This window comes from Phalaenopsis equestris, unplaced genomic scaffold (assembly GCF_001263595.1).
Source record: "Phalaenopsis equestris unplaced genomic scaffold, ASM126359v1 Scaffold000428, whole genome shotgun sequence".
Classification (NCBI taxonomy): domain Eukaryota; kingdom Viridiplantae; phylum Streptophyta; class Magnoliopsida; order Asparagales; family Orchidaceae; genus Phalaenopsis; species Phalaenopsis equestris.
In genome coordinates this window covers 1,475,733-1,498,994 of record NW_018164869.1, presented here as the reverse complement: position 1 = coordinate 1,498,994, position 23,262 = coordinate 1,475,733, and the positions used below count along the sequence as shown (strand labels likewise).

At 32.8% G+C, this 23,262-nt stretch overlaps 1 protein-coding gene across 1 annotated transcript in view; it reads right to left on the bottom strand.

Moving 5' to 3' along the window:
• Positions 1 to 10,571, bottom strand: part of LOC110027521 (starch synthase 3, chloroplastic/amyloplastic) — a 115,136-nt gene extending 104,565 nt beyond the window's left edge. The window contains 4 exon segments of the mRNA XM_020728991.1: positions 8,039 to 9,229; positions 9,329 to 9,481; positions 9,556 to 9,616; positions 10,331 to 10,571. Coding sequence (XP_020584650.1) covers positions 8,039 to 9,229; positions 9,329 to 9,481; positions 9,556 to 9,616; positions 10,331 to 10,429 — 1,504 coding nt within the window. The 5' untranslated portion in view covers positions 10,430 to 10,571.
• Between the last annotated feature and the right edge of the window lie 12,691 nt (positions 10,572 to 23,262).

Sequence of the window (23,262 nt, the reverse complement as noted above, 5' to 3'; positions counted from 1 at the left end):
CCCCATCCTCTTCGTCGTCTCCCATGACAACGTTTTCACGTACACGCAGCTCTCAGTCTCTCTAATCGAAGTCGATCGCTCCCTATCGTCTCCTGTAGTCGACGAAGATCGCTCCAGCCGACATTATCTGATCCCATAGACGACGGCGTTATTTCTCGCAGTAGTCTCCCGTAGTCGACGACACTTCTCCTTCGCAGTCGTCTCCTCGCTCGCTCCAGACGACGCAACTGGTGCTCTCCTGCCCGACAGACAGTGCCCGAAGTTTTCCCTCGGGCCAGCCAAAGCCGCTCTTTTCTGACCATGGCCATCTTGTGGGGGAGATGGTCTCGACGCTCTGTTCCTATGCAACTGTCCTTGCTGGCGACTTTCCTATTCCTACTCGTGCCCCTCTTTCAGGTTAAGAGTCTGGTTTTGATATCGGTAAGTCCTGCAATGTTCCACAATCTTTCCACGAGGCTCTTGAAGATGGTGATGATCACACTTTCATTAAAAAGCTTGGCAAAAAAAATGGGAAGTCTGCTCTTATTCTCACCGAGGTTGAAACCAGCACTTTTGCGTCCTTTTGGCATTTTGCTCTAGTGGAAAAATTTCTTTATGGTCACCCAAAACTGGAGATCACTCGGAAAGAGTTTGATGTTATGAAGTTATTGGACAGTTTGAATATTGGCTTACTTGACGGTCGACATATACTTCTTTAGTTATCTCACGATGCCGACAACACTCGCATTTTCTCTCAAAAAATTATCAAGACTAACAATCATTTTACGAAAATTTTGAAATGGACTGTTGATTTTGATCCAAAAACGGTGTCTCATATCATTCCTGTTTGGATAAAGTTTATGGGGTTAAAATTATATCTGTTCAACATAGAAATTATCTACTCTTTAGCAACTGCCTATGGTAAACCTCTCAAGGTTGATAGTCTTACGTTTACTGTCACCAGACCTCTGTGGTTTTTATGTTAGTTGAGAGAGATATCACTCAAACAGCTCCAGATGAGCGGATGAGATATGGATTGGAACCACTCACAATGGGTATTGGCAAAAGGTTGAAATAAAACCACACCCTTCTTATTGCTTTTATTGTAGTATGTTTGGCCACAGTTCTATTATTTGTTATCGTTTGCATCATCATCTAAAGCCGAATATCACTAAAGATCAGTCATCTACCATCCTTACTGAGAAGGTGCAATATGATCTTCTTTCCAACACCGTAGTTCTAGATGAAGAACACCATACTACATGTATAGATCCAAATGTGTTGATACCACTCACTATTATTGAAGAAGGTCCACTTACATGCCAAAACACACGAGAGTGTTCCTTTGATCTGATAAAAGATCAACTGGTTCAACAAGTAATTGCTTCGAATGTTCAACAACCTACACATATCCTGCACACTTTAAATCATTCCACTAATCAAGTGAGTCAATCTTCGAATGAGGAATGACAGGTCTATTCCAGGAGGAAGAAGAAAAACGGAGGACGACTCGAGCTCAGGAATTTATTGGATGATACATTGGTTTCTACTAGAAATGGCACTCATCATACTAATTTATTAGCTGGCTGCTTCCCTAGAACTAGAGGCAGAGGCAAGTCAAAATTGAGTCGCTCTCCAGCTACCTGATACTCTGTATTTTGGCACATTTTGGTTTTTTCTTTAGGTCTCTTATGTATTTTGTTGTATTTTCTCTTTTTGGAACCATTTGATATGGTGGTTATTATGTGGGCAGGGTGTCATGTTTGGGATCTCCCACACAATCTATCTGTACCCTACTTTTTATTTAATATATTAGCATTTGGACTTTCTCAAATATATATGTATATATATATATATATATGTATGTATGTATGTATGTATACCTTCTAAAATGTAATTTTTTTAAAATTGGAACGAACCAGGTGATTCAACGGGTTCAATCATGCACTGATTCGGTCCATATACAAAACCTTTTCGCCTAGAACTGGATTGAGCCAATGATTCAGTTCGGTTTTGAAGAACGACTCGAATCCAATTTTGATCAAATTATCTTCATTTGTTTTTAATCCAATGCAAAAAATGAAAGTTTTTAAATAAAAAAACTATATAATTTTTTTAACCACTAGTTCCTAACTAACACTGTCATTGCCGGATCTCAAGAGCCGGGTGCAAAAAATGAAGGGTTGAGTTAGATAGTCGACAACAAACTTAAATTTTTTGTCGAAAAATCATGAATCCTTTACACTCTTATGTAAATGATAGACTGTCCTCTGCAAGCGACGCGCTGCATGGCCTGAATACAATGAAAAGAGTGAAATGACCGCTACACCGGTGCCCAGGCATAGTATCAAATAAGCAAGGGTACCCTTATTATGGACGGATGCGGGCAAAGAATTTAGTCTATGAAACTAATATTAAGATAGGATCTTGTAATAAATATAATCTCATAGGTAAATTAATGGAATTAGTAAATATTATGGTTCATAGGAAGAAAAATATCTTATGTATTCAAGAAACTAAATGGAATGGAGAAAAGGCTATGGTGATTGATAACTTAGGTTTTGAATTTTGGTATTCAGGTGAAAGCCGCACTATAAATGGAGTGGTATAATTATTAATAAGAGTTTAAAAGATGGTGTTGTAAAAATTAATAAAATTGGAAATATAATTATAGCCCCAAAGACTGTTATTAATATTATTAGTTTTTAACGTTAGAAGTGCTTATGCTTCTCAAGTAAGTTTAAATATAAGTTTAAAAAAAAATTTAGAATAACCTAGAAGAATTAATACAAATAATACCTCTTAAAGAAAGAACTTTTATTGGGACATGTTGGTAGAGTAGTCGAAGATTTTAGAAATATTTATGATGGTTACAGTTTTGGTATGATTAATGAAGAACATAGAACCTTATTAGATTTCTTTTTAGCATATGATTTTATTATTACTAATACTTTATTTAAGAGAAATTATGAGCATTTTATTACTTATAAGAATAATTCTAATAAAACACAATTTGATTATTTCCTTATGAGGACAAGATATTGTCGAGAATGCAAAGATTATAAGATCATACCAAGTAAAAATTTAAGTATTCAACATTGATTATTAGTTCTAGATTTTAAGATGATGACTTGTAAGACAAATAATACGATAAAACATTGTTATAGAATTATATGAGTGCTCCTAAAAGACAAAAAAATTATTTTATGAATAAAATTCAAGATTTCAAGATTTAGAATGTACATAAAGAAGCTAATTTTATGTGGGATAAAGTAACAAGCATTATTAAACAAGTGGCAAAAGTTATACTTTGAGAATCAAAAGTAAAAGTTTTTATAAATACAAATTGCTGGTGATGAAATAATAATATGCAAGAAAAGATAAAGATAAAATATAAGAAAGATAAAATATAAGAAATTATGTTATAAAAATTTGTTTAAATGTAAAAGCATAAAGAACTGGAATAAATATAAGATGACTTGCAGAGAATCTAAGATAAATTTGTCGCTAAACATTTTGTTTTTAATGATCTTTATAATAAATTGGATATTTAAGATGATGATAAATATATGTCTAAACTAGCCAAACAAAGAGCAAAAAAAAGAAAATATTTATTCAAGTAAATTGTATTAAAAATGAAAATCAAAAAGTTTTTTTTCTTAGAGGAAGATATTCAACATAGATGGGTGAGCTAATTTGATAAACTTTTTAATGAAGTTTCTGAAATTATGACCGATATTTGTGATATTAATATCATTAATAATGATAAAATATATTACTTTTACCATCACATTAGTAAAAAAGAGTTTGAGGATTTAAAGAAAACTAAGGGTGAAAAATCAGTAGGACCTGATAATATCCAATTGAAGTATGGAAATATTTTGGAGATTTTGGAGTTTCTTGGTTTACTAAACTCTTTTGTATTATTTTAAAAACTTAAAAGATGTATGAGAAGCGGAGGAAGAGTATTTTGGTTCGCATTTTTAAAAATAAAGGCAATGTACAAGAGTCTGTAAATTAATCAGTTGATGTGTCGTACTTTAAAATTACGGGAGAGAATAATTGAACATACGTTAAGACGTGATACAAAGATTTCTCATAATTAATTTGGATTTATGTTGGATATGCCTGGCAGGTCTACTATGGAAGCTATGCATTTATTGAGAGGTTTGATGGAGAAGTATAGAGAGTAAGAATGATCTATATATGATTTTTATTGATTTAGAAATAACTTACGATAAGGTCCCCATAGAAGTACTTTAGAGAGTTCTAGAGAAGAAATGTATTGATTTACTTATATTCTAGTCATTACGGATATGTATACTAGAGTTGTTACTTGTGTTCGAACAGAAGAATGTTTAAACAAGTGTTTTCTTATTTCAGTTGGATTACATCAGGGATTGGCTCTAAGCCCGCATCTTTTTGCTTTAGTTATGGATGTTTTCTCAACATTTACAGTAGGATGTATTATGGTATATATTTTTTGCTGATGATATCCTTCTTGCGGATAAGATTAGAGAGAAAGTTCAGAAGAAACTTGAATGAGTCTAAAAACCTTCGTTTAAGTAGATCTAAAATTGACTGCATTGAATGTAATTTTAGTAGTAGTAGCACTAGTGGCAGAGTTGTAAAAATGGGCGATCAAATCATTAAAAGGCGTGAACATTTTAGATATCTCAGGTTTATTGTTCAAAGTGATAGTGATATAGATGGGGATGTTATTAGTAGAATTCAAGTTGGTCGGTTGAAGTGGAGGAATGCATCGGGCCTATTTTCAAGTTGGTTCAAGTTGGTCGGTTGAAGTGGAGGAATGCATCGGGCCTATTGTGTGATAGAAAAGTATTGCTTAGACTTACAGGAAAATTTATAAGATAGTGGTGAGACCTGCAATACATTAGCCTTTAAAAGAGAAGCATAAAATAAGGTAATGTGTTGCTAAGATGAGAATGCTTAGGTGGATGAGTGACTTGACACTTAGAGACAAAATGCGAAATGCATATCTCCGTGACAGGGTTGGTGTAGCTCCAGTTGCGGATAAGATTTGAGAGAGTCATCTTACATTGTTCATGTAGCTAACCCCACTTAGTAGGACAAAATTTTGTTTGTTGTTGTTTGTTGTTGTTTGTTGTTGTAAACACTAGTTCCTAACTACTCGAACTCGCTAATTTTCCTTATGGCTACAAAAGGATAGGTTAGTCACTTGAACATTAAATGTATTTAAATTTAACAATTCCACCTCAACATCCCTTGCTCCCAATCGATGTGGATAAAGATCGATATGGTAAGGATCATATAAGTGTGGCATAAGTGATTCAACCAAGTTCTTAATAGTATACCAGGCTCAATCCATTCAATTCTAAATTAAGACTAAAAAATATGGATTGTTTGGATTCATGTCAAGATGGTTAAGAAGAAGATGCAATTTCAATTGCTATAGTTTTGTAGCTCAGCAGCAATTTCCCTTGATATATTACGCAAATCATAGATCACTTTAATAATATCCTACAGAGTTTCCCTCGTAGACAATTGAAAAAGAAAAATAGGAATCATATCATCAATGCTTTTCTTCTACATAATAAAGTAAAAAACCATCATCTCTTGGCCTATAGACATTTGATTTGATCTCCCATATCAAATTTAATAAGTAATTATAAGTCTAAGAGTAAAGTAAAGACATAGCTTAGAGAGAACTAATCACTCAAAAGAACTCGATGTCTGTTTGGAAGGAGCCAATCTGGAAAGACTGAGAGGATAAGATGATTAAGGGAAGCATTCTCACCACCATCTTAGAAGAAATCATAACCTTCTATAAAACCCTAATTGTTGTAAAAAGAATGGCAGTAAGAAAGATATTGACAGCAATTGCAAATGGGAGAGAAATTGGAGAAAGGGCGTCAAGCCTCAAGGTTTGGATAAACCCACCAATTAAATGGTGTTGAGACCCTTGAGATATTAGTGATAGCCATTGTTGAAGAGAAACCAAAAAGGTCACAAAACATTTGATTCTACCTTTCATTTCTTAAGGTGTAATGCCTCCTTTAAAGTAGGCATTTCTGAATAACTCATTCTCATTCTAGAAAAATAGAAAGCAAAGGTATTGAGGTAGAAACACAACTCAAAGGTTTTTGAGAAGAAACATGATGATCTTGTATTTCTTCTTTCAAATTTTATTTCTAATAGAACTTGAAATGATGGGAAACTTAATATGAGTGATAAAGATTGAATCACAAGGCAACAAAGATCTAGGTACTAGCAATTGCATGTCGGTGAAACCTTCGAAAAGCCTACCCATCCTGAGAGATAAGGGGTGAGAAATTTTTGAGAGAATTTGAGATCGTCTTTTATTTTTTAAAGTTTTGTTTCTATACTTTGTTTATGTCTTTGCATAAAATAAAAAATATATTTGGTAGCTTAAATATAAATTAACTTTATTTTTTCTTAATGAATGTCGCAGAAATCCATTTATATTCAATTGTAAGAGGGCGGCAAAGCCACAATCAGATGTGTCGGTAGACCAAAGTAACACATCATCAGCTGAGAAATCTGGTTGATGGTTGACTAGCATGAGTTTAGCATACAATAGGAATAGAGGTAGATGGCAACAATAACAAGGTCAATTAGTAGCAGTTGTGGGGTTAGTCGGCGGTGTGCGCAAGAGGTTTCAATTTAAAAATAATTAAATTGCCAATAAACTATTTTTCGTATTTTTAAAACTAACTTGATTTATTTGTAAAAAGAGCTTGATTTATTTTTAAAAAGAACTTGATTTATTTTTTAATATAAAAATTAAAAATAATTACAAAACACTAACCAAAATTGTTTTGTTTAAAATGTTAGAAAGAAAAAAATAAAAATAAAAAGTGATGTCAAAAAGGCCTTAAGATTTTCTTTGATATTCTAGAGAAAAATTAAATAACGACAAAGAACTACCAAAATATTAAGGCTAGTGGTATTGGCACTTATAAATGTATCCTTGCATGGCTTTTTGGTGGATGAGAAGAGGACATCAAGTATTGTTCTCAAAAGCGATTGGTTGAGAGGATAAAGAAAAATCAGATTAAAATCTCATACTTTTATCATTCCAAATAAGTTATAAATCATCAGTCTATTTAGTAAATAAATGTGGTAGACCCAACTTGACCAAATGATCATTGTTAGCAACCATAGGTTGCATCATATATAAAGACCTAATAAACTCAAAGTGAAAAATGGTTGAGGGGCAATTTCAGATTAACACTGACTAATTGAGAGTTTTGTGCCCTATCAATTGCATCAAGCATAGCTAGAAGCACAAATGCATGTCATCGAAGAACATATGGACTTCGATCGTAGCAATAATATAGTGGCATCGGCACAATCAGTTTAACCAACAATTAAAGGGCCTATAATGCATGCCATTAAAGACCATATAAGAAACCTCCCCATCAATGCAAAAAAAGGATATATGGTTGATAATTATATCTCACCTCTACAATGATACAAAATGTGAACCCATTACAAGCCTACAATAAGATGTAAAACATCACACTCTCTCATTGCAATCAAATTCATATGAGACTTGTACATCACAAAACTTATGCAACACCACACCATCTTGTGGGATTTTAATTTTAGAAATTCAAAATTCAATTAAAATTGCATCCCTCTAGATAGCGTGGAACTAATCACAAACCAACAGAATATGTCATCATTGGTGGCCCACATCATGTCAAAAAAATTGAGACATTTTCTACTTTGACTTTTTTATAGTACGGGTTTTTTTTTCCAAAGGCTTTTTGTTCACCGCTCTAACACAAATGCACTTAGCACATCCAATGACTTGTAAGCCCATAGTCACTCCACATGACAACAATGTAGACCGCACTTTGCATGTTGAGTCAGCAAGCTTAAGCCTAAGGCACGCTTTGAAGGAGCTTAAAAAAAAAGTTTAGCATGCATGAAGCATGAAAATTAAAAATCAGAGAAACTATATGTGAATATTAAATTAAGGTCACAAGAACCTTTATTTGTTGATAAAATATAAAAGAAAGATAAAAGATTAAGTTAATTTTGTACATACCATCTACATACCACCAGCCATCATACTTCTCAGATTTATTAAGCCTTTCAATGATGGACAAACCCTCTATCCAATTGTTGTAACCACCATGAATCCAAATATTTGAAGAATGTTCGAGCGCACGAGACTTTCGGTTGTAGAATAATCGAATCACATTTTTCCCCTTAAATAAACTATGTTCTATATGCCATAAACCATCAACAGACTCCACAGCCGATGTCATCACTCTTTGACAAGCTTCCTGCATTTTCTTCACCTCGAATTTTGCCTGTGTTCTGATAGTATCCATGACATCCCGTTCCACCTCCCTACGACGCTGCTCTTCAACAACTCTCTCCTTCTCAGCTTGCTCAGCAGCGATTTTTTCAAGTCCTCGCCGCTGCTCTTCAAGCAATAAATCTTCAAATGCATATTCATCCATTTCACCCTCAACAGGTTTAGAAAAATCATTCAGGTTATTATTTTCATAGACATTTCCACCATTGAAGAATACAAAATCCATTTTGTAAGCCTCTTTGGGAACATAAATCTGGCAAGACCACCAGTCCCCATTAAGATCACTTCTACGCATCTTTTCAGTGAAATTCTTCCATCTCCAGTTATTAAAGGCGCCACTTATGAAAACATCAGGTTCATTTGCCAAAAGTGATAAAGCTCGATTAAAGAACACTTCAATCATTTGATCCGCTTTTATGACTTTTGGGAAAACAAAAAACTTGATCCCACTGGCAAAATTTTCATTAGCAAGACCCTCTAAAAATTTCCTACGCGCCTGTGCTTCCATCTCAACCTTTTTTTCAGTTGATGATACATCATAAAGTTCACTTTGCCCATCATACTGACCTATACTAGCATCATCTTCAACCATGGCTACTCCCACCTTCTTGTTGTAACCTGCAGCTTTATGGTTTTCTGTAATTACCAACTTTTCCATTTGACCCTGAACTTTTGATGCACCGAGACAAGAATTACCTGAAAATTCAGATATTTTTTCCTGTTGTAAACTCTCATCATTCCTCACCCTTCCTTTCTCAAAGTTTTCATCATCATAAACAATTGTTTCTTCCAGCATCATTGTACCTATTTCATCTCTCTCATCCTCGTTGCTGTATAGTTTCTCTACCAGCTCTAAATCAGCATCAACCTGACCTCTTGCTTCACCGTCGTCCGATAACTTAGTTCTGCTTTTTACTACATTGCCAGTAGAATTGATATAGAATGAAAACGACTACTTATGGTTTTCTATCAGCAGTAATTACCAAGAACTGCTAGCGAAAGATAAGTTCTTACTAGACTGAGAACTGCCAGATTGCTCCTCCTCATCAGGATCACGATCTTTCTTCTGAGTGCTTCTTCCAACCTGAGGTCTAGGTGCAAAACCTTTAGGAGCAGAAACATTAGTCCTGGGAATTGCACTTTTTCTAGGACGTTTCCTCGAGTTGTCTGAAATGAATGCAGTTTAGATACAGAAGTATGATTATGAAAAAGAAAAATGACAACACAAAACAGCAACTTGCCAGAACTTGCTCTCATGGGCGCCACAGTTCTTGCTATTGCAAGATCATTGCTTTCTAATGACTGAAAACAAAACAAAAAAAAAAGAAATAAGAAAAAAACAAGGCATCAATAAAAAGAGATGATCCCCACAAAAACTATAGCTTACGTTATATATTAGCCAGAAATATACCAAACCTGACCGTTTAATTAGAATTTGAAGTATTAAAATATAGCAACAAATCCATTTAATCTGGTTTTCTTTAGAGTTTCGCGCAACCATGACAATGAGCCTAAATGACCCACTGAAAAAAAATTAAAAAATAAAAAAAAATATTCTTTTCTTAAAGTTAGAGTGCTGCAGCATAAATTTAATCTAGGAGTGATTTGGTCCAAAGATTTGGACAACAACTTCCAAAATCATTATCAACTAAGTCATCCGCACCATTAAAATCTAATTTTCAATGAATAACTCGAAATACACCTTCAAAAATAGCTAATAGAAAGAAGAAGTACAGAACGAAAACAAAAAAAAAAACAAAAAACGTAGTAGTAATCAACCAGGGACGACGCACCTAAACCGACTAACTGAATCCAGCTTCTTAATCCTGAACAGAGCTTCTTATGCAAAAATAATACGTAATAACACCACTCACTGAAGTATTAGTCCACAAATTGCAAATCCAAAGAAGTAATAAATCCAAATTCATGAACAAATCCAAACCACAAAGCAAGAGGGAAAAAGAAATCATCGACAACAACTAAATTGCAAGCTCATAAGAAGGAAAGATGCGATACATTCAAGACCCCAATGGTCGGTCTGATCCTTAAACGCGAGCAGTCCATGGTCGCTACTTTGCAACCAAGTGGCCGTTGAAGCTGGCACGCCATCTCCATTTCCACTTGGATGCGCAAACTCTTTCCTCTATGAGAAGGTTTTGCCGCGGCAACTACACGCAGAGATGACAGATAAAGTAAGTGGAGTGCTTCAGATTTCTAGGAATTGTAGTTCAGCCGGGATGAAGAGGAAATATCTGTGGTATTGTGGTACGGATGGTATTGGCCTCAATATTGTCGGGTATTCGTACGTTTGGTATATGACTTTAGCTTCTACTCTTGCTGATGGGCAACTTATCCGAAAGAAAAAATAAATTGTGTTTGATAGGATGCTATTTATGTGAATTAGTCATGAATTTAACTTAAATTTTATCAAGCATAATAAGTATAGAAACTAAATCCAATATAATTTCAGAATAATGCGGAATAAAGTGAAATACTCAATTATTTCATTGATATAAACGAAAGTATAAATAACTCTTACAAGAACTCTATAATAGGAAAAATAATAAAAAGGAAATTATATGAAAGGAAAGATATATCATATAATATCTCCAATAATTAATTCATATTAATTATTAGGAGATATATAAAATAACATAAAATAGGAAACCAAATAATTCTTAATATAAGGAAATAAATATAAAATAAGAAAGGAAATATCTCCTTAAATTATGGAAATAATTTATTCCTCATAACTTCTTATAGGAATAAATTATTTTCTATTATAATACTTAACAAAAATCTCACATGTTCAATTAATTTATTAGTTTTTCATCTATCTTATAACATAAATCTGGATTTATTATATCCACATACGAGGCGAATTTACAGAACGTCGCTCGTCGTCTCAGACGTCACTCGTGGGGTTATTAAAATCCATCTATGAAGATGATTTTAAAAATCATGTTTAACGTAAATCCAAATCACATCCAAGTAGTTTTGAGGAAGGTTCATACGTACAGAATAATATACGTCACTCGTATTATCTGTCATATAAATCACATACACAATCTTACAATAAAATATAATTTTACAAGAAAACAAGTATGTTCAATATATGAGAGGACAAAAAAAGTAAGTGATATGTAATTTTTCTTTTAATTTAATAGATTTCATAATTATAAAATTAGATGTTATATTTCATTAGCAAATGTATAAGAATAAAGCAAAATAACTTTAAAAGATAGTTAAAAGAGCTTCATTATAAAAATTATATAATAAAATTTAGTAATTCTATGTGCAAGCATATATGGTAGATGGATAGTTTTTTATAGTTTATTATATTATAATTATATGGAAAAAAAAAAAATCTCACACACAAAATTAAACAAAATTAAGTATATGAGCTTCAAAATTTAACTTCTAAGATGAGCAAAATCTCAAAGACATCTCGTTGAGGTTCCGAACATTAGTTAAAGCTTCAAAATTCGTTATGTTGTGAAATTCTCTGCGCCTAAAATGTTTCTCAATGCCACTGTTTTGTTAAATAGGAAAAGTGATAATATGATGTGTTTTTCTTATATAAGAGATTCCATGAAGAAAAAAAAAGAAATTAGATCTAATGTAGTTTGACCAATGAATATTATCTAAACTAATATAAAATGCACATAAAATAATCAGAATAGTAAGAATTTATGATCGAGTCAAATCATGTTAAATGAAAAATCCATATGGCCTATATCTCATGTAGACCAAACTCTCAAAGGGATTAGGTTCCATAAAGTTAATTAGACTCAATGATATCCCCAATAAATACTTTCAATTACTTATGACATGCTTGTATTTTACTTTGTTAGGCTAAACATCAAGGAATATTACTATGATTCACTGAAAGGTAGCCTAATTAATCGTCATAATCAATAAGGCAGCTAACCTTCCATATAAAAACTTTGTGCAATAATAATCATTAAGCCATGCTTGACACAATAAAGTATAAATAGCTAAAAAAAGATTTCAAGTAAAGATAAGAATAGAGTAAAAGTTAAAAATAGCTTAATCATGTTCTTATGATTCTTACATAATATATTATCATACTTGATATCATGTAATCATAAAGATAGTTAGTTGATCAAACTTGGGTGTGAAACATTCTATCAATGATAGAAGATTTCTAAATGATGGATTAAAAAGTTGTGTAGCTCATGATCTCTATTAATATAAAAGATGCTTATGGAAGTGGAGAAGAAGAAAGTGTGATTAGACATAATTAGAGCCACTATATCAAACTTATGGATTAAGCTTAGCATTATCTAACATACTTAACACTGCTATCAATAATAAAAGTTATATCATAAGAAACATGATGCATTATATAAGTTATTTATTCTTAATTACAAAAAACTTTTATAAGCATGTTGCTTATTCATGTAATAAAAGCGTGCTAGCATTTGAGATTTTGATCAATGGAAATATCTACCATGCATGTATATAGGAGATATAAATAGAATATTTTCAACTTAAAAGCGGGCAATGAGAATTGTAAATTTAAGAAATATTTATAAATCACTTTTAAGTTGCGTCATGTGTCAGGAAATTCAAGCAAGCAGGATAATAATTTAACATCAGCGTTGTACCAAAATTCAACACAAACAAACACATATAATAAGAAACTAACAGTAGATGATGAGAAAGTAACATGAGAATTCGCCAGGGCTTCATATGTGGAAAGCCTAATAAGGAAAAAATATTGAGGTGTAGCCCAGTAAATATGATCTTTTATAAGTTTATAAGTATAAATATATATATCTTATCTCACATCTGGGAAAGTCTTATAAAATTACATAAAGTATAATTTTTTGTTTATACACAATAAACAAAAAGATTTGTTGTATTTTGTAGATAATACTCTAAAGCAGTTGCCATCGAGAGTTATCTTTAGCTTTTTAGTACATCATGTTTGAGGTGAGTCATTAAATAGTATTTGAGATATTTCATTACTCAATAAAGTTTTTCGTTACTCAATAAGATACTTAATAATTCAACATGATACTCCATAATTTAATAGTGCACTTTGTTAATAAGCAGTTTACCAACGATGGCTAGCAGAGGGTGGTCGGCGTTGGTTAGCGGCGGACCGTAGGTGGCGGTCAAATTAGACTCCTTATCTTCATTTTTCTTAAGTGAAGAGAGAGGGATTATTTATAGCCCCTAATAGATGGGCATTTTTGTCCTTTAACAAATAAATCTCGTAACCACCCAATTGAACGACCCACATTCCTCTTGGTCATAGAAGTTTTTTTATGATTTGATGGTTTTAATGACTTCAGAATCAAGTGATCTTAGACTCGTTGGATTTCTCTCATTGAGACACTCTATTTAACTATAGGTAAGTCAAATTAAAGTCTATTTGACTCTCCAATTAATCACTCAAAAGCTTCACAAGTAGTTATATAGCTTGATTCAGGCTTGATTCGGATTGGATTGGATCAATTTTGGTATCATTAGGTTCGTCTCGTCAAGACGGCCAATTTGATTTTAAGTTTGTTAAAATCGGAGTTGTAGATGATTGTTAATATGAACCGAAATGTTTCTTTATTTAAAAAATATCTCAAGATTCGTGTAAGATAAAATTAGTTGATGTTCATCAAGTTGGTTGTCATTAATTAAGTTTGACAGAAGGTTTTTTAAATAAAGATCATATCTTGAAGATATAAACCCCAAATAAACAAAACAAAAAGAAAGTAAAAGGAAAATTAATCAAGTAAATTAAAAATAGTCTTATAAATAAATCATGGATTGTGATGGCATAAACAGATGATATATATGTCCGTATGTGAAAATCGCCTTTCAATCTATGTTTTTTTCTGATGGAAACATATAAGCTGAGGCCAACTTCTTTTTTGCCTTCATGTGGGGTGTGTGTATTGTATGACAAAAAATATCAGAGTCCTTATCGAGCTAAATGAGCCACCGTTGGAGTCATGCCAACAGCCCGCTTTCCTTCTGGCTGACCATCCATGACCAACTCGTCGGCCAACCTTGGGTTGGCCGCCCATGACCAACCTCATTGGGCCGACCACCAGCACCCAGTCGGCCAGCCACCCCTTTCCTCCGACTGACTGAACCTAACGAGCCCCATTGACTCCAAAACGACAGATCTGAACAAGGAAAGACTAAAATAACTTGTACTACTCTTCTTAAAGTAAAGACAAAGATGTAATATGTTATCTCCCCATTTTTATATTCTATAAACAGAAGACTATTGACATGTATTAAAGGGTCATTGCGCTCTCCTCTCTCAACCTACAATGTAAGAGAACTCTCTCCCCTTCTCTTTTATTGTAAGTTCTATTTTCCAAAGAATAAAAAAACTTAAAAAACCCGGAAACACCCCTATTCACTCATTCGGAGGCAGGCCACACGACAAATCTGACTCCAACAATAAGTTATTATAACTTGACCATAATAATTAGAGGCATTTACATGCATACCACCCAATTACTCATAATTTACATATCCAACACATAAAATTTACTTTCCAAATCTATTTGCATGACATAAAAATAGAATTAATTTGACTTATTAAAATGTGAAATGCACATTTGCATGCATAGGTAAGACTGCATGTATATGTAAAACTGAAGCTTAGGCGTTAGGATATGTAAATACATTGGAATTAAGTGCTATGTATGTTAATATTCCTATTAATTGTGTGATGCACTTTATAAATCCTAAAATTATTAAATTCCATCATATGAAAGTACTTAAATACCATTTTTGGGCATTATATTCTAATTAATAACATGTGGGATGACATCATATGAAACCGTCTCTTCAAACTATTTATTTAATAGTTGTTCAATAAATGGTGTTAGCAGATGTCTTCGTTTGTGATTGAATAATATAATATTCAGTATGATATCCTGCAAGATGTTTTCAACAACAATAATTAGATCAAATTTTTCTATTTTAAAAGCTTGCTATACACTAATATTCATAATATTTATTGTTTAATATAATTAAAAAATATATAATTGATGTGTGCTAGAAAACTCGCGGCGGTAGAATAATAGATTATCGTTTTAGCGTTGCACGAGGATTCAACACGCATTTGGATGAAAGGGAATCAACTTGTGATGACACCAGAAGTTTTTTACGTGGAAAACTCGTAAAAGGAAAAAATGAAGGGGTTTTGACCCAGTTAAAAAAATTTACTATAAGTTGATGATAACAAAGGCACTTGTCCCACATACGGGAAATAGTTACTAGATTTGCGGAGATACAACGTCCACTAACAGCTCTGGTTAGCGGTGGGCGACGATAGTTGATGACGGTCGGCGGTAATCGACGGAGGTCAGCCGTGATCGGTGGTGGTCGACGGCAGTTTGCGGTGGCAGGGATGATGTTAGACTTGAGCTCATTCTCAGAGCCTCAAGTTGTCTCTCAAGTCTCCTCCCCTCATGTGAGGGGTGGGCCTCTATTTATAATGTTCTGGGTGCAATTAATACAGGAATATGAATCATTTTGATCGGACGATCCGGAGAGCTTCTCTCGATCATATGACGTTTGATGGGCATTTGAGTGCCTTAACAATGTCGGAATTGAGCAATTTTTGGCTCGTTGGATTCGCCTTGTCGAGACACTCAATTCGACTATAAACTCACTGAATTCGACATTTTTTTTATCTTTCAAATGTGTCCAAAAATCTTTCAAGAATGATTTAATCGCTTGATCTGGGCTTGATTTGACTCGGATTGGACTAACCTTGATATCATTGAGTCCTTCTCATCGAGCCAATCAGTTTGACTAAAATTGAAGCTTTAGATGACTTTTTATCAAGATTTGAATATTTCTTGTTCAAAATATTATCTCGAAATTCGTGTCTGATGATAAAAATTTTTTGGCAGCGTATCAATAATAATTATGTATCATAAAATTCACTCTCAAATTTAACATATTTTGTCCAAAGAAAAAGGGTCGGGATATTCTGTCCAAAACTTCATACATAGGGGGAGGAACTAAAAATTGAAGTTCTAGTGTTAGATATGTGCATGCATAATAATTGAGTGGTATGCATGTAAATCTTTAAAAATTTCCAATGTGTCGATATATCTAACACGTAATCATTACGATTTACATCTATACCTCCAAAATGGCTTATATCACATAAAAATTATAATTATTTTAACTGTTTTAAAAGTAAAACACACATTTTCATGCATAAAAAAATATGGCATGTATCTAAAAATTGAAGTTTAGGTTTTAGATATGTAAGTACATATAAATTGAGTGGTATGTATGTAAATCATCTAGATCTCTGATTGCTTAGGAACATTTAGACATTTCGATCGGTTCAGCTAGCATGAGCACTTGTAACCTTCCGTCTGAGGAGGGATGATTCTCGATTCATCTTTTTTAATTTGGACCGTTAGGTCATCTCGTGTTATGATATGACTCATATACCATATAGAGACAGACGCTGGATCGAAGCGGAGCGGAGCGGAGCGGAAGAATCTGTCCAAATTGGGAAGTTACGTGGGTTGGGGTGCAGGGGCAAAGTCCCGCGGTATGGTACAGGGGTAATGTTGTAATTACATATTGTGCCTAAGATTTACTCCTGGGGTTATAAATAGGCATGTTAGTAACTTCAGGAGGTATCCCTCTATTCTGTAATCTCTTTTCTGAATATTGAAAGGAACCGTCGTTCTGCTCCCGACGACGTAGACATCTTTGTCGAACCTCGTTAAATCTCTGTGTCCTTCTGGATTTGTGTCGATTGCTGTTTTCTTCGCCCTAATTTTCTCAACATCTCGAGATTCTTGAAGATCGTTTTAAAGTGTACGCCTACTATTTTTTTTTCCATCATATCTCCATACATTAACCTCTCTCAAATTTCAAAGCTATATGTAGTTGTTTCCATGGCTCATTCTTGTGTGCATTTAATGTTCTCATATGTAACCATCAACGACAGAAGAAGAAATGGATTTATTTCAGTTAGTTGTTCCTTCTTAGACAAATGCTCATTTGGTGAAGCAGACAAATGCTCATCTACAAACTACAAATTTCGAATTAGAATATTTACATGCCTACCACTCAATGGAGAATCGCACATTTTGGGTGATTTTTTAATGCAGAGCTTTTTATTTTTTATTAAAAACAAAAATGAAATATAGTCATAGATCACAAATACAACACAACTCAAAATCAAACAAGTCTAGAATGAATCAATCCACATAAGAGAAGAAAAAAAGAAACCAACTACAACTATTACGAAGCACCGCAAAACCGAGAACAATCCAAACAAACAGAAACCTCTACAAATAGCGACATCGTTGTAGAGCATTCACGAGTAGAACACTCCAATCAGCAGAATCACCGAAGAGCGTCCAAGGAAAAAGAACTCTTCAAACAACATCATCAACTAATAATCATCGAAAAAAGTTGCTTGCAAACAAGAACTCCTTAGAGCCAGCATGAAAATAGAACTCTAGAGACGGCAAAAAATCTGCCAAGAGCTCCCTTTAATCAGTGCTCACACCTGAGAACAACTAAGAAAAAGAACTCGTCAAACAACAATCTCCCATCCAACAACCACTGAATAGAGAGTCTAACAAAAAAAACCATCAAACAGGGAATGAAACAAAAACCCCATGAACAATCAAAAGAAATTAAAGCAAGAAGGAGCTCAACCAATGCAGATCAGTCTCAAAGAATCCATCCAAATTCAAAGGAATAAACTATCTAATACACAATCGAATCACCAGATATTACAAAGATTGTAAGACAAGAACAAAAAAAAGACTCAAGAGACCATCCAATAATTAAACAAATACAATCTAATAATGTAAACGAGCAAAACATGAAAAATTTCAAAGAACGGTTAAAACTCTTAGAAATGATAGGGTGCATCATAACAACAAAAAAAAACAACCTAAAAATTAAAGAATAAAAAGTAGTAACCATATCATCAATAAAATATCCGACAAAATAAGAAAAAAATAAAAAAGGGAAATAACACCAAAATAAAAGAAAGGAAGATAAAAAGAATAAAGAAAAACAAAACTCAACAACTACTAAACAAATAATAATAATAATAATAATAATAATAATAAAAGTGATATAAACATAAAAGAGAAAAAAATCAAATCAGAAACCAAACTCAAAACAAAAACAATAAAAAAGAAGCCAAACACAATAAAACCACAAAGAAACTAAACTCAAACAGCTAAAATACCCAACACAAACAACCAACAAAACCCCACATACACAAAACTTAAAGCTTATAAAAATTACTAACACAAATAGGAGTATCTCTCTTAAATTTCTAATTCCTACTCTTTAAGATAATCATCCCATGGATACAATGATTAAGACTATCAAAAGGACCAAAAATATTCATGAAAATTCTCCAATTTCTTTCTAACTAAATGTGATAGAGATTCACTTGCATAGCTAAAAGATGATATCTTCTTTGCATTTTATAGAAAATAATATCAATATAATATAAAAATTGAAAAAAAAAATTTGAAGAGACAATAAAAAATTTATCATAAAACGCACACTTATTCAGCAGACAATGAGAAAATTAACATTTAAAGAAAAAATGAGCATGGGTAATTTTTAAATCATTGTCACATAACACATAAATGTTATTAATATTCATTAGTCTAATAGTAAAATATCACAAGTTTTTAATAAGAATAACATATTTGATAAAATGACATTTAAAACAAATAAGATTAAACCAATCAACACATGACAAATGATTATAAAAGGAAATATAAGTAGTCCTATGAGAATAAAAGTTAACTTAATCCTAAAGACAAGAATCACCATCTTTGATAATAATAGAAATAATTATATTTAAATAGTAATTAAAGACATTAATAAAAAAAAAAGTCAAGCTTCTAATTTCCATCCATGGTAACATCTTTATGAATAGCATTTTGAGGAAAATTAAAATGTGAAAATAATATTGCCAAAATACTCTTTAAGAGAGGAGTCATTATACCAAGTATCATAGAAGAAAGAAAGAAGGCTATTTAAAGTGACTTGAAATGTTAAGTGATGTCTCATTTTAGAAGCTTTCTTAGAAATATCCTTTCAGGAAGAAAAATACCATGACAACAATTTAATCATAAAATCACAAATATTGCAAATTTTATTTTGAGTAATTTCATCAACAAACTTTTAAAAAAATAATAGAAGCCTTAGAATCATTAACAAATAGATTAGTAAGGCTGTTAAAATGGCTCATTATTCGTGAACAGCTTGTGTTCGGCTCGTTAAGTAGCTCTTATTCAATTCGTTTGTTGAACAAATGAGCCAAACAAGAACAATTTTATTGCGCTTGATATACAAATGAGTCAAATACAAACAAAATTTTGTTCTTTCGTGTTCGACTCATTTTGGCTTGATATATTTATATAATGACTATTATTATTAAATAATTTAATTGACTAGAAGATAAACAAGATTTATAATTAATCAACTTACTAATTAAAAATATAATAAAAATATATTATATTATATTTAAATGAATATTTTAAAAAAAATAATAAGATTTAAATCGCGTTCTACCCATAACATCCTGTGGTTGCGTGACTGGGGTTGTCAAAATGATTCATTGTCGAACAAACTTTTTGAGCTCGATATATAAACGAGCCGAACACGAACAATATTATTTTTTAACAAGTCGACCCTAGGCTCGCTCATGCTCAGCTCGTTTCCACCCCAAACAGCTGCATGCGTGAGTAGGGGTGTCAAAATGGTTTTTTGTTCGCGAAAAAATCGTGTTCGGCTGGCTAAGCAAGCGAGCCGAACACAAACATTTTTTTTTATGTTTAAAATATAAATAAGTCGAACACGAACATTGATATTTTTTAACGAGTGAAACATCAGCTGAGTCTGGGCTCGCTCGTGTTTGACTCGTTTTCACCCCTATAGATTGGTAGCTCCATTAATAAACTTAATCAAAATATATCTAATGTTCACCTCTGTGATGTCTCATTAAAATGAAAATAAAAATAACCAACTTATTAAGAAAACAGCATCTCAAAAAAAATTAAAAACTCATTAAAAAAACTACTCAAATTTCATCATTTGGGCTCCCAAAATATACTCAAATTCATCTTCTTTGACTAAGCTAAATATGATCCAAATTCGGCAATTTGAATTCTTAAATCCGTTGTTAAGGCTCTAATGCCCGTCTCTTCAGCTTCAGGACAGCCCCAAACGGGCCGCCTTCCATCTTCAGCTTCAGGCCCGCGGTAGAAAAATCTTAATGTTTTTATCTTGCGCAGGAATTTAACCCGCCACCCGCCGCGTGAAGAAAAAATCCCCTGCCAACTGTGCTGCGTTTCAACATGTCAAGGTTTATATTATTCTTGTATGAATTCTCTCTATATATATATATATATATATATATATACCGAAAATATGAGGGTAACTGTACATCTCTAGCAAAATTTTCATCATCCGACACGAACCTAAAAGCATGACATAGATCTCGAGGAAGATTTTTTTGCAAGAAATATTCAAATATCGCTAAAAACTCATCCAGAACTCTAATTTCAACAAATGTATAGTCAAATTGACCGAATCGACAAGAAAAACCCAATGTTATCAAAATTAGTCCAATTCGAGTCAAATCACATTATTAAACCACTCTTGAAAGTTCTATGGTCATATGTAGAAGGTTAACAAATGCCGAATCTAATAAGTCTATAATTGAATTGAGTGTCTCGACAAGATGAATTGAACGAGCCTAAGATTGCTCAGTTCTGACATCGTTCAGGCACTCAAATGTTTATCAATCGAAGGAAGCCCTTCGGACCGCCCGATCCAAGTGATTAATATTTGTGCATTTCTTGCACTTATAACACTACAAATAGAGCCCCACCCCTCTAATGAGAGAGGGGGGAGGCTTGAAAGAGATCTTAAATCTTTGAGAGGTAGCTGAAGTCTAACACCACATCTATCACCGTCAATCACCGCTCGCTGTCGTCAATCACCGTTGATCAACGTTGACCATTGTTGACCACCATCGACACCCGCCAACCTCCGTCGATCACCGCCCACCGCTGTCGACCACTGTCGACTGTCGAGAACCACCGGCCGTCGTCGAGCATTACTGTCACCGTCAACCACCAATTGCTGGCCTCCACCAATCACCATCGTTGTCGCTCACTTCGTACAATAAGTTCATTCGTACACTGATGTTGTAACTCCAAAGAGTGTTTAACCCTTTCCCGCCTATGGTACGAGGGACTGTGCTTGTAAAATCCAGTTTATAATGCTTTTTTTTCAGCTATGCTAGATCTCGTGGTTTTTTCCTTTTACGAGTTTTTCACATAAAAATTTATGGTGTCATACTAGTTGTTTTTTTACCTGAAAGTGTGTTGAATTCTCGTGTAACGCTAATCCATTAATCTACTGCCGCAAATTTTCTAGCACACATCAAGCTTATTTCTTATCAAACAAGAAAAACTTAAAACTCCTGAATTTATTTTATTTTACCCATTTTACATCAAATCAAACAGTCTCATAAGAAGGTTTGCATATACATATTACTTAAATTTATGTATTTATATATCTAATAATTAAACTTTAATTTTAGAGTAATAGTTTTTTTATTTACGTATGAAAAGTGGGTTTAAAATAATAATATTTTCTTATGAGATAAAAAATTTTTGAGCGATATAAATGTTAAAAATAAAATTTAAATGTTAAATATGTAAATTTATATGATTCGTGATATGTATGTAATTATGTAAATGTCCAAAAAATATCTGTGTGTGCGTACGCACGCGCGTTGGTAGAGCAGCCTTTCTTAAGCTCGTAAGTTCCCTCATGTCAAGGGTTTGAATCCCCTCGTGTGTATGGTGCGGTACTCGAATATTTAGCACACCTAAGGATGGACGAGACTTGCCTAATTGCCTTCGATCATTCCCCACTCCCTTTTTCTATATATATATATATATATATATATATATATCTATAGCTCGTATTCTTTGAAATATGTCCATTTTAAAGGCAAACCATTTCAATTCAAAATTAAATTTAAGCTTGAGTCAATTTGTACAACAACTAATTAATTTAGTTTATTTATAATCTTGTTAATTAAATTCAGGAGTGTATCTTATATATATTTATATTTATATAAACATTTTAGAGAATATATCACAAAAGTACTATATATTTACATATCTAATATCTAAAATTTAATATTTATTGATACATTATCAAAAAATTATATTAATCATGCATGAGAACTCAAAATATTTAATTACATGCACTCTATTTAAATTATGTGACTTGATAAGAAGAACCAAATAACATCAAACATATTTCGATCGGAGTCAAAGTGAGCCCAAATCACACACTTACAGCATAACACGAACATTAAAATATATTTTGTGGGGCTGAATGATCTTCAAATTCAGTAAATTTATAGTCAAATTAAATATCTCGATGAGATGAATCTAACGAGCACAAAATAATTTAATTCCAATATGATTGAGGCACTTAAATACTCATAAAACACCATCTGATCAAATGGATCACTCTAGGCTGTCTTATGGAGTGATCTAGATTCATGTAGTATTTACGAACATTGTCATTCATAAAATATATAAATATACCTCACTCTCTTCATAAAAATGAGACCGGAAGCTAGAGGAGAATGCTAAATTTATCTTTAGTTTAGTACTCTAAATCCACTTGTTAATTACAATTATAACTTGTGAGTAGACTTCAACTTCTAAAGAAATTAAATGAACAAAAGCATGAGGTCAAGTTTCTTTAGGTGACCAAAATTACATGTTTGCTAAGCAAAAAAAAAAAAAAATAGTTCCATTTTTATTAGCTGACCCAATATTATTTTTATGCATTTTTTCTGTAAATACGACGGAGCACTTTGTATATATATATATATATATATATATATATAT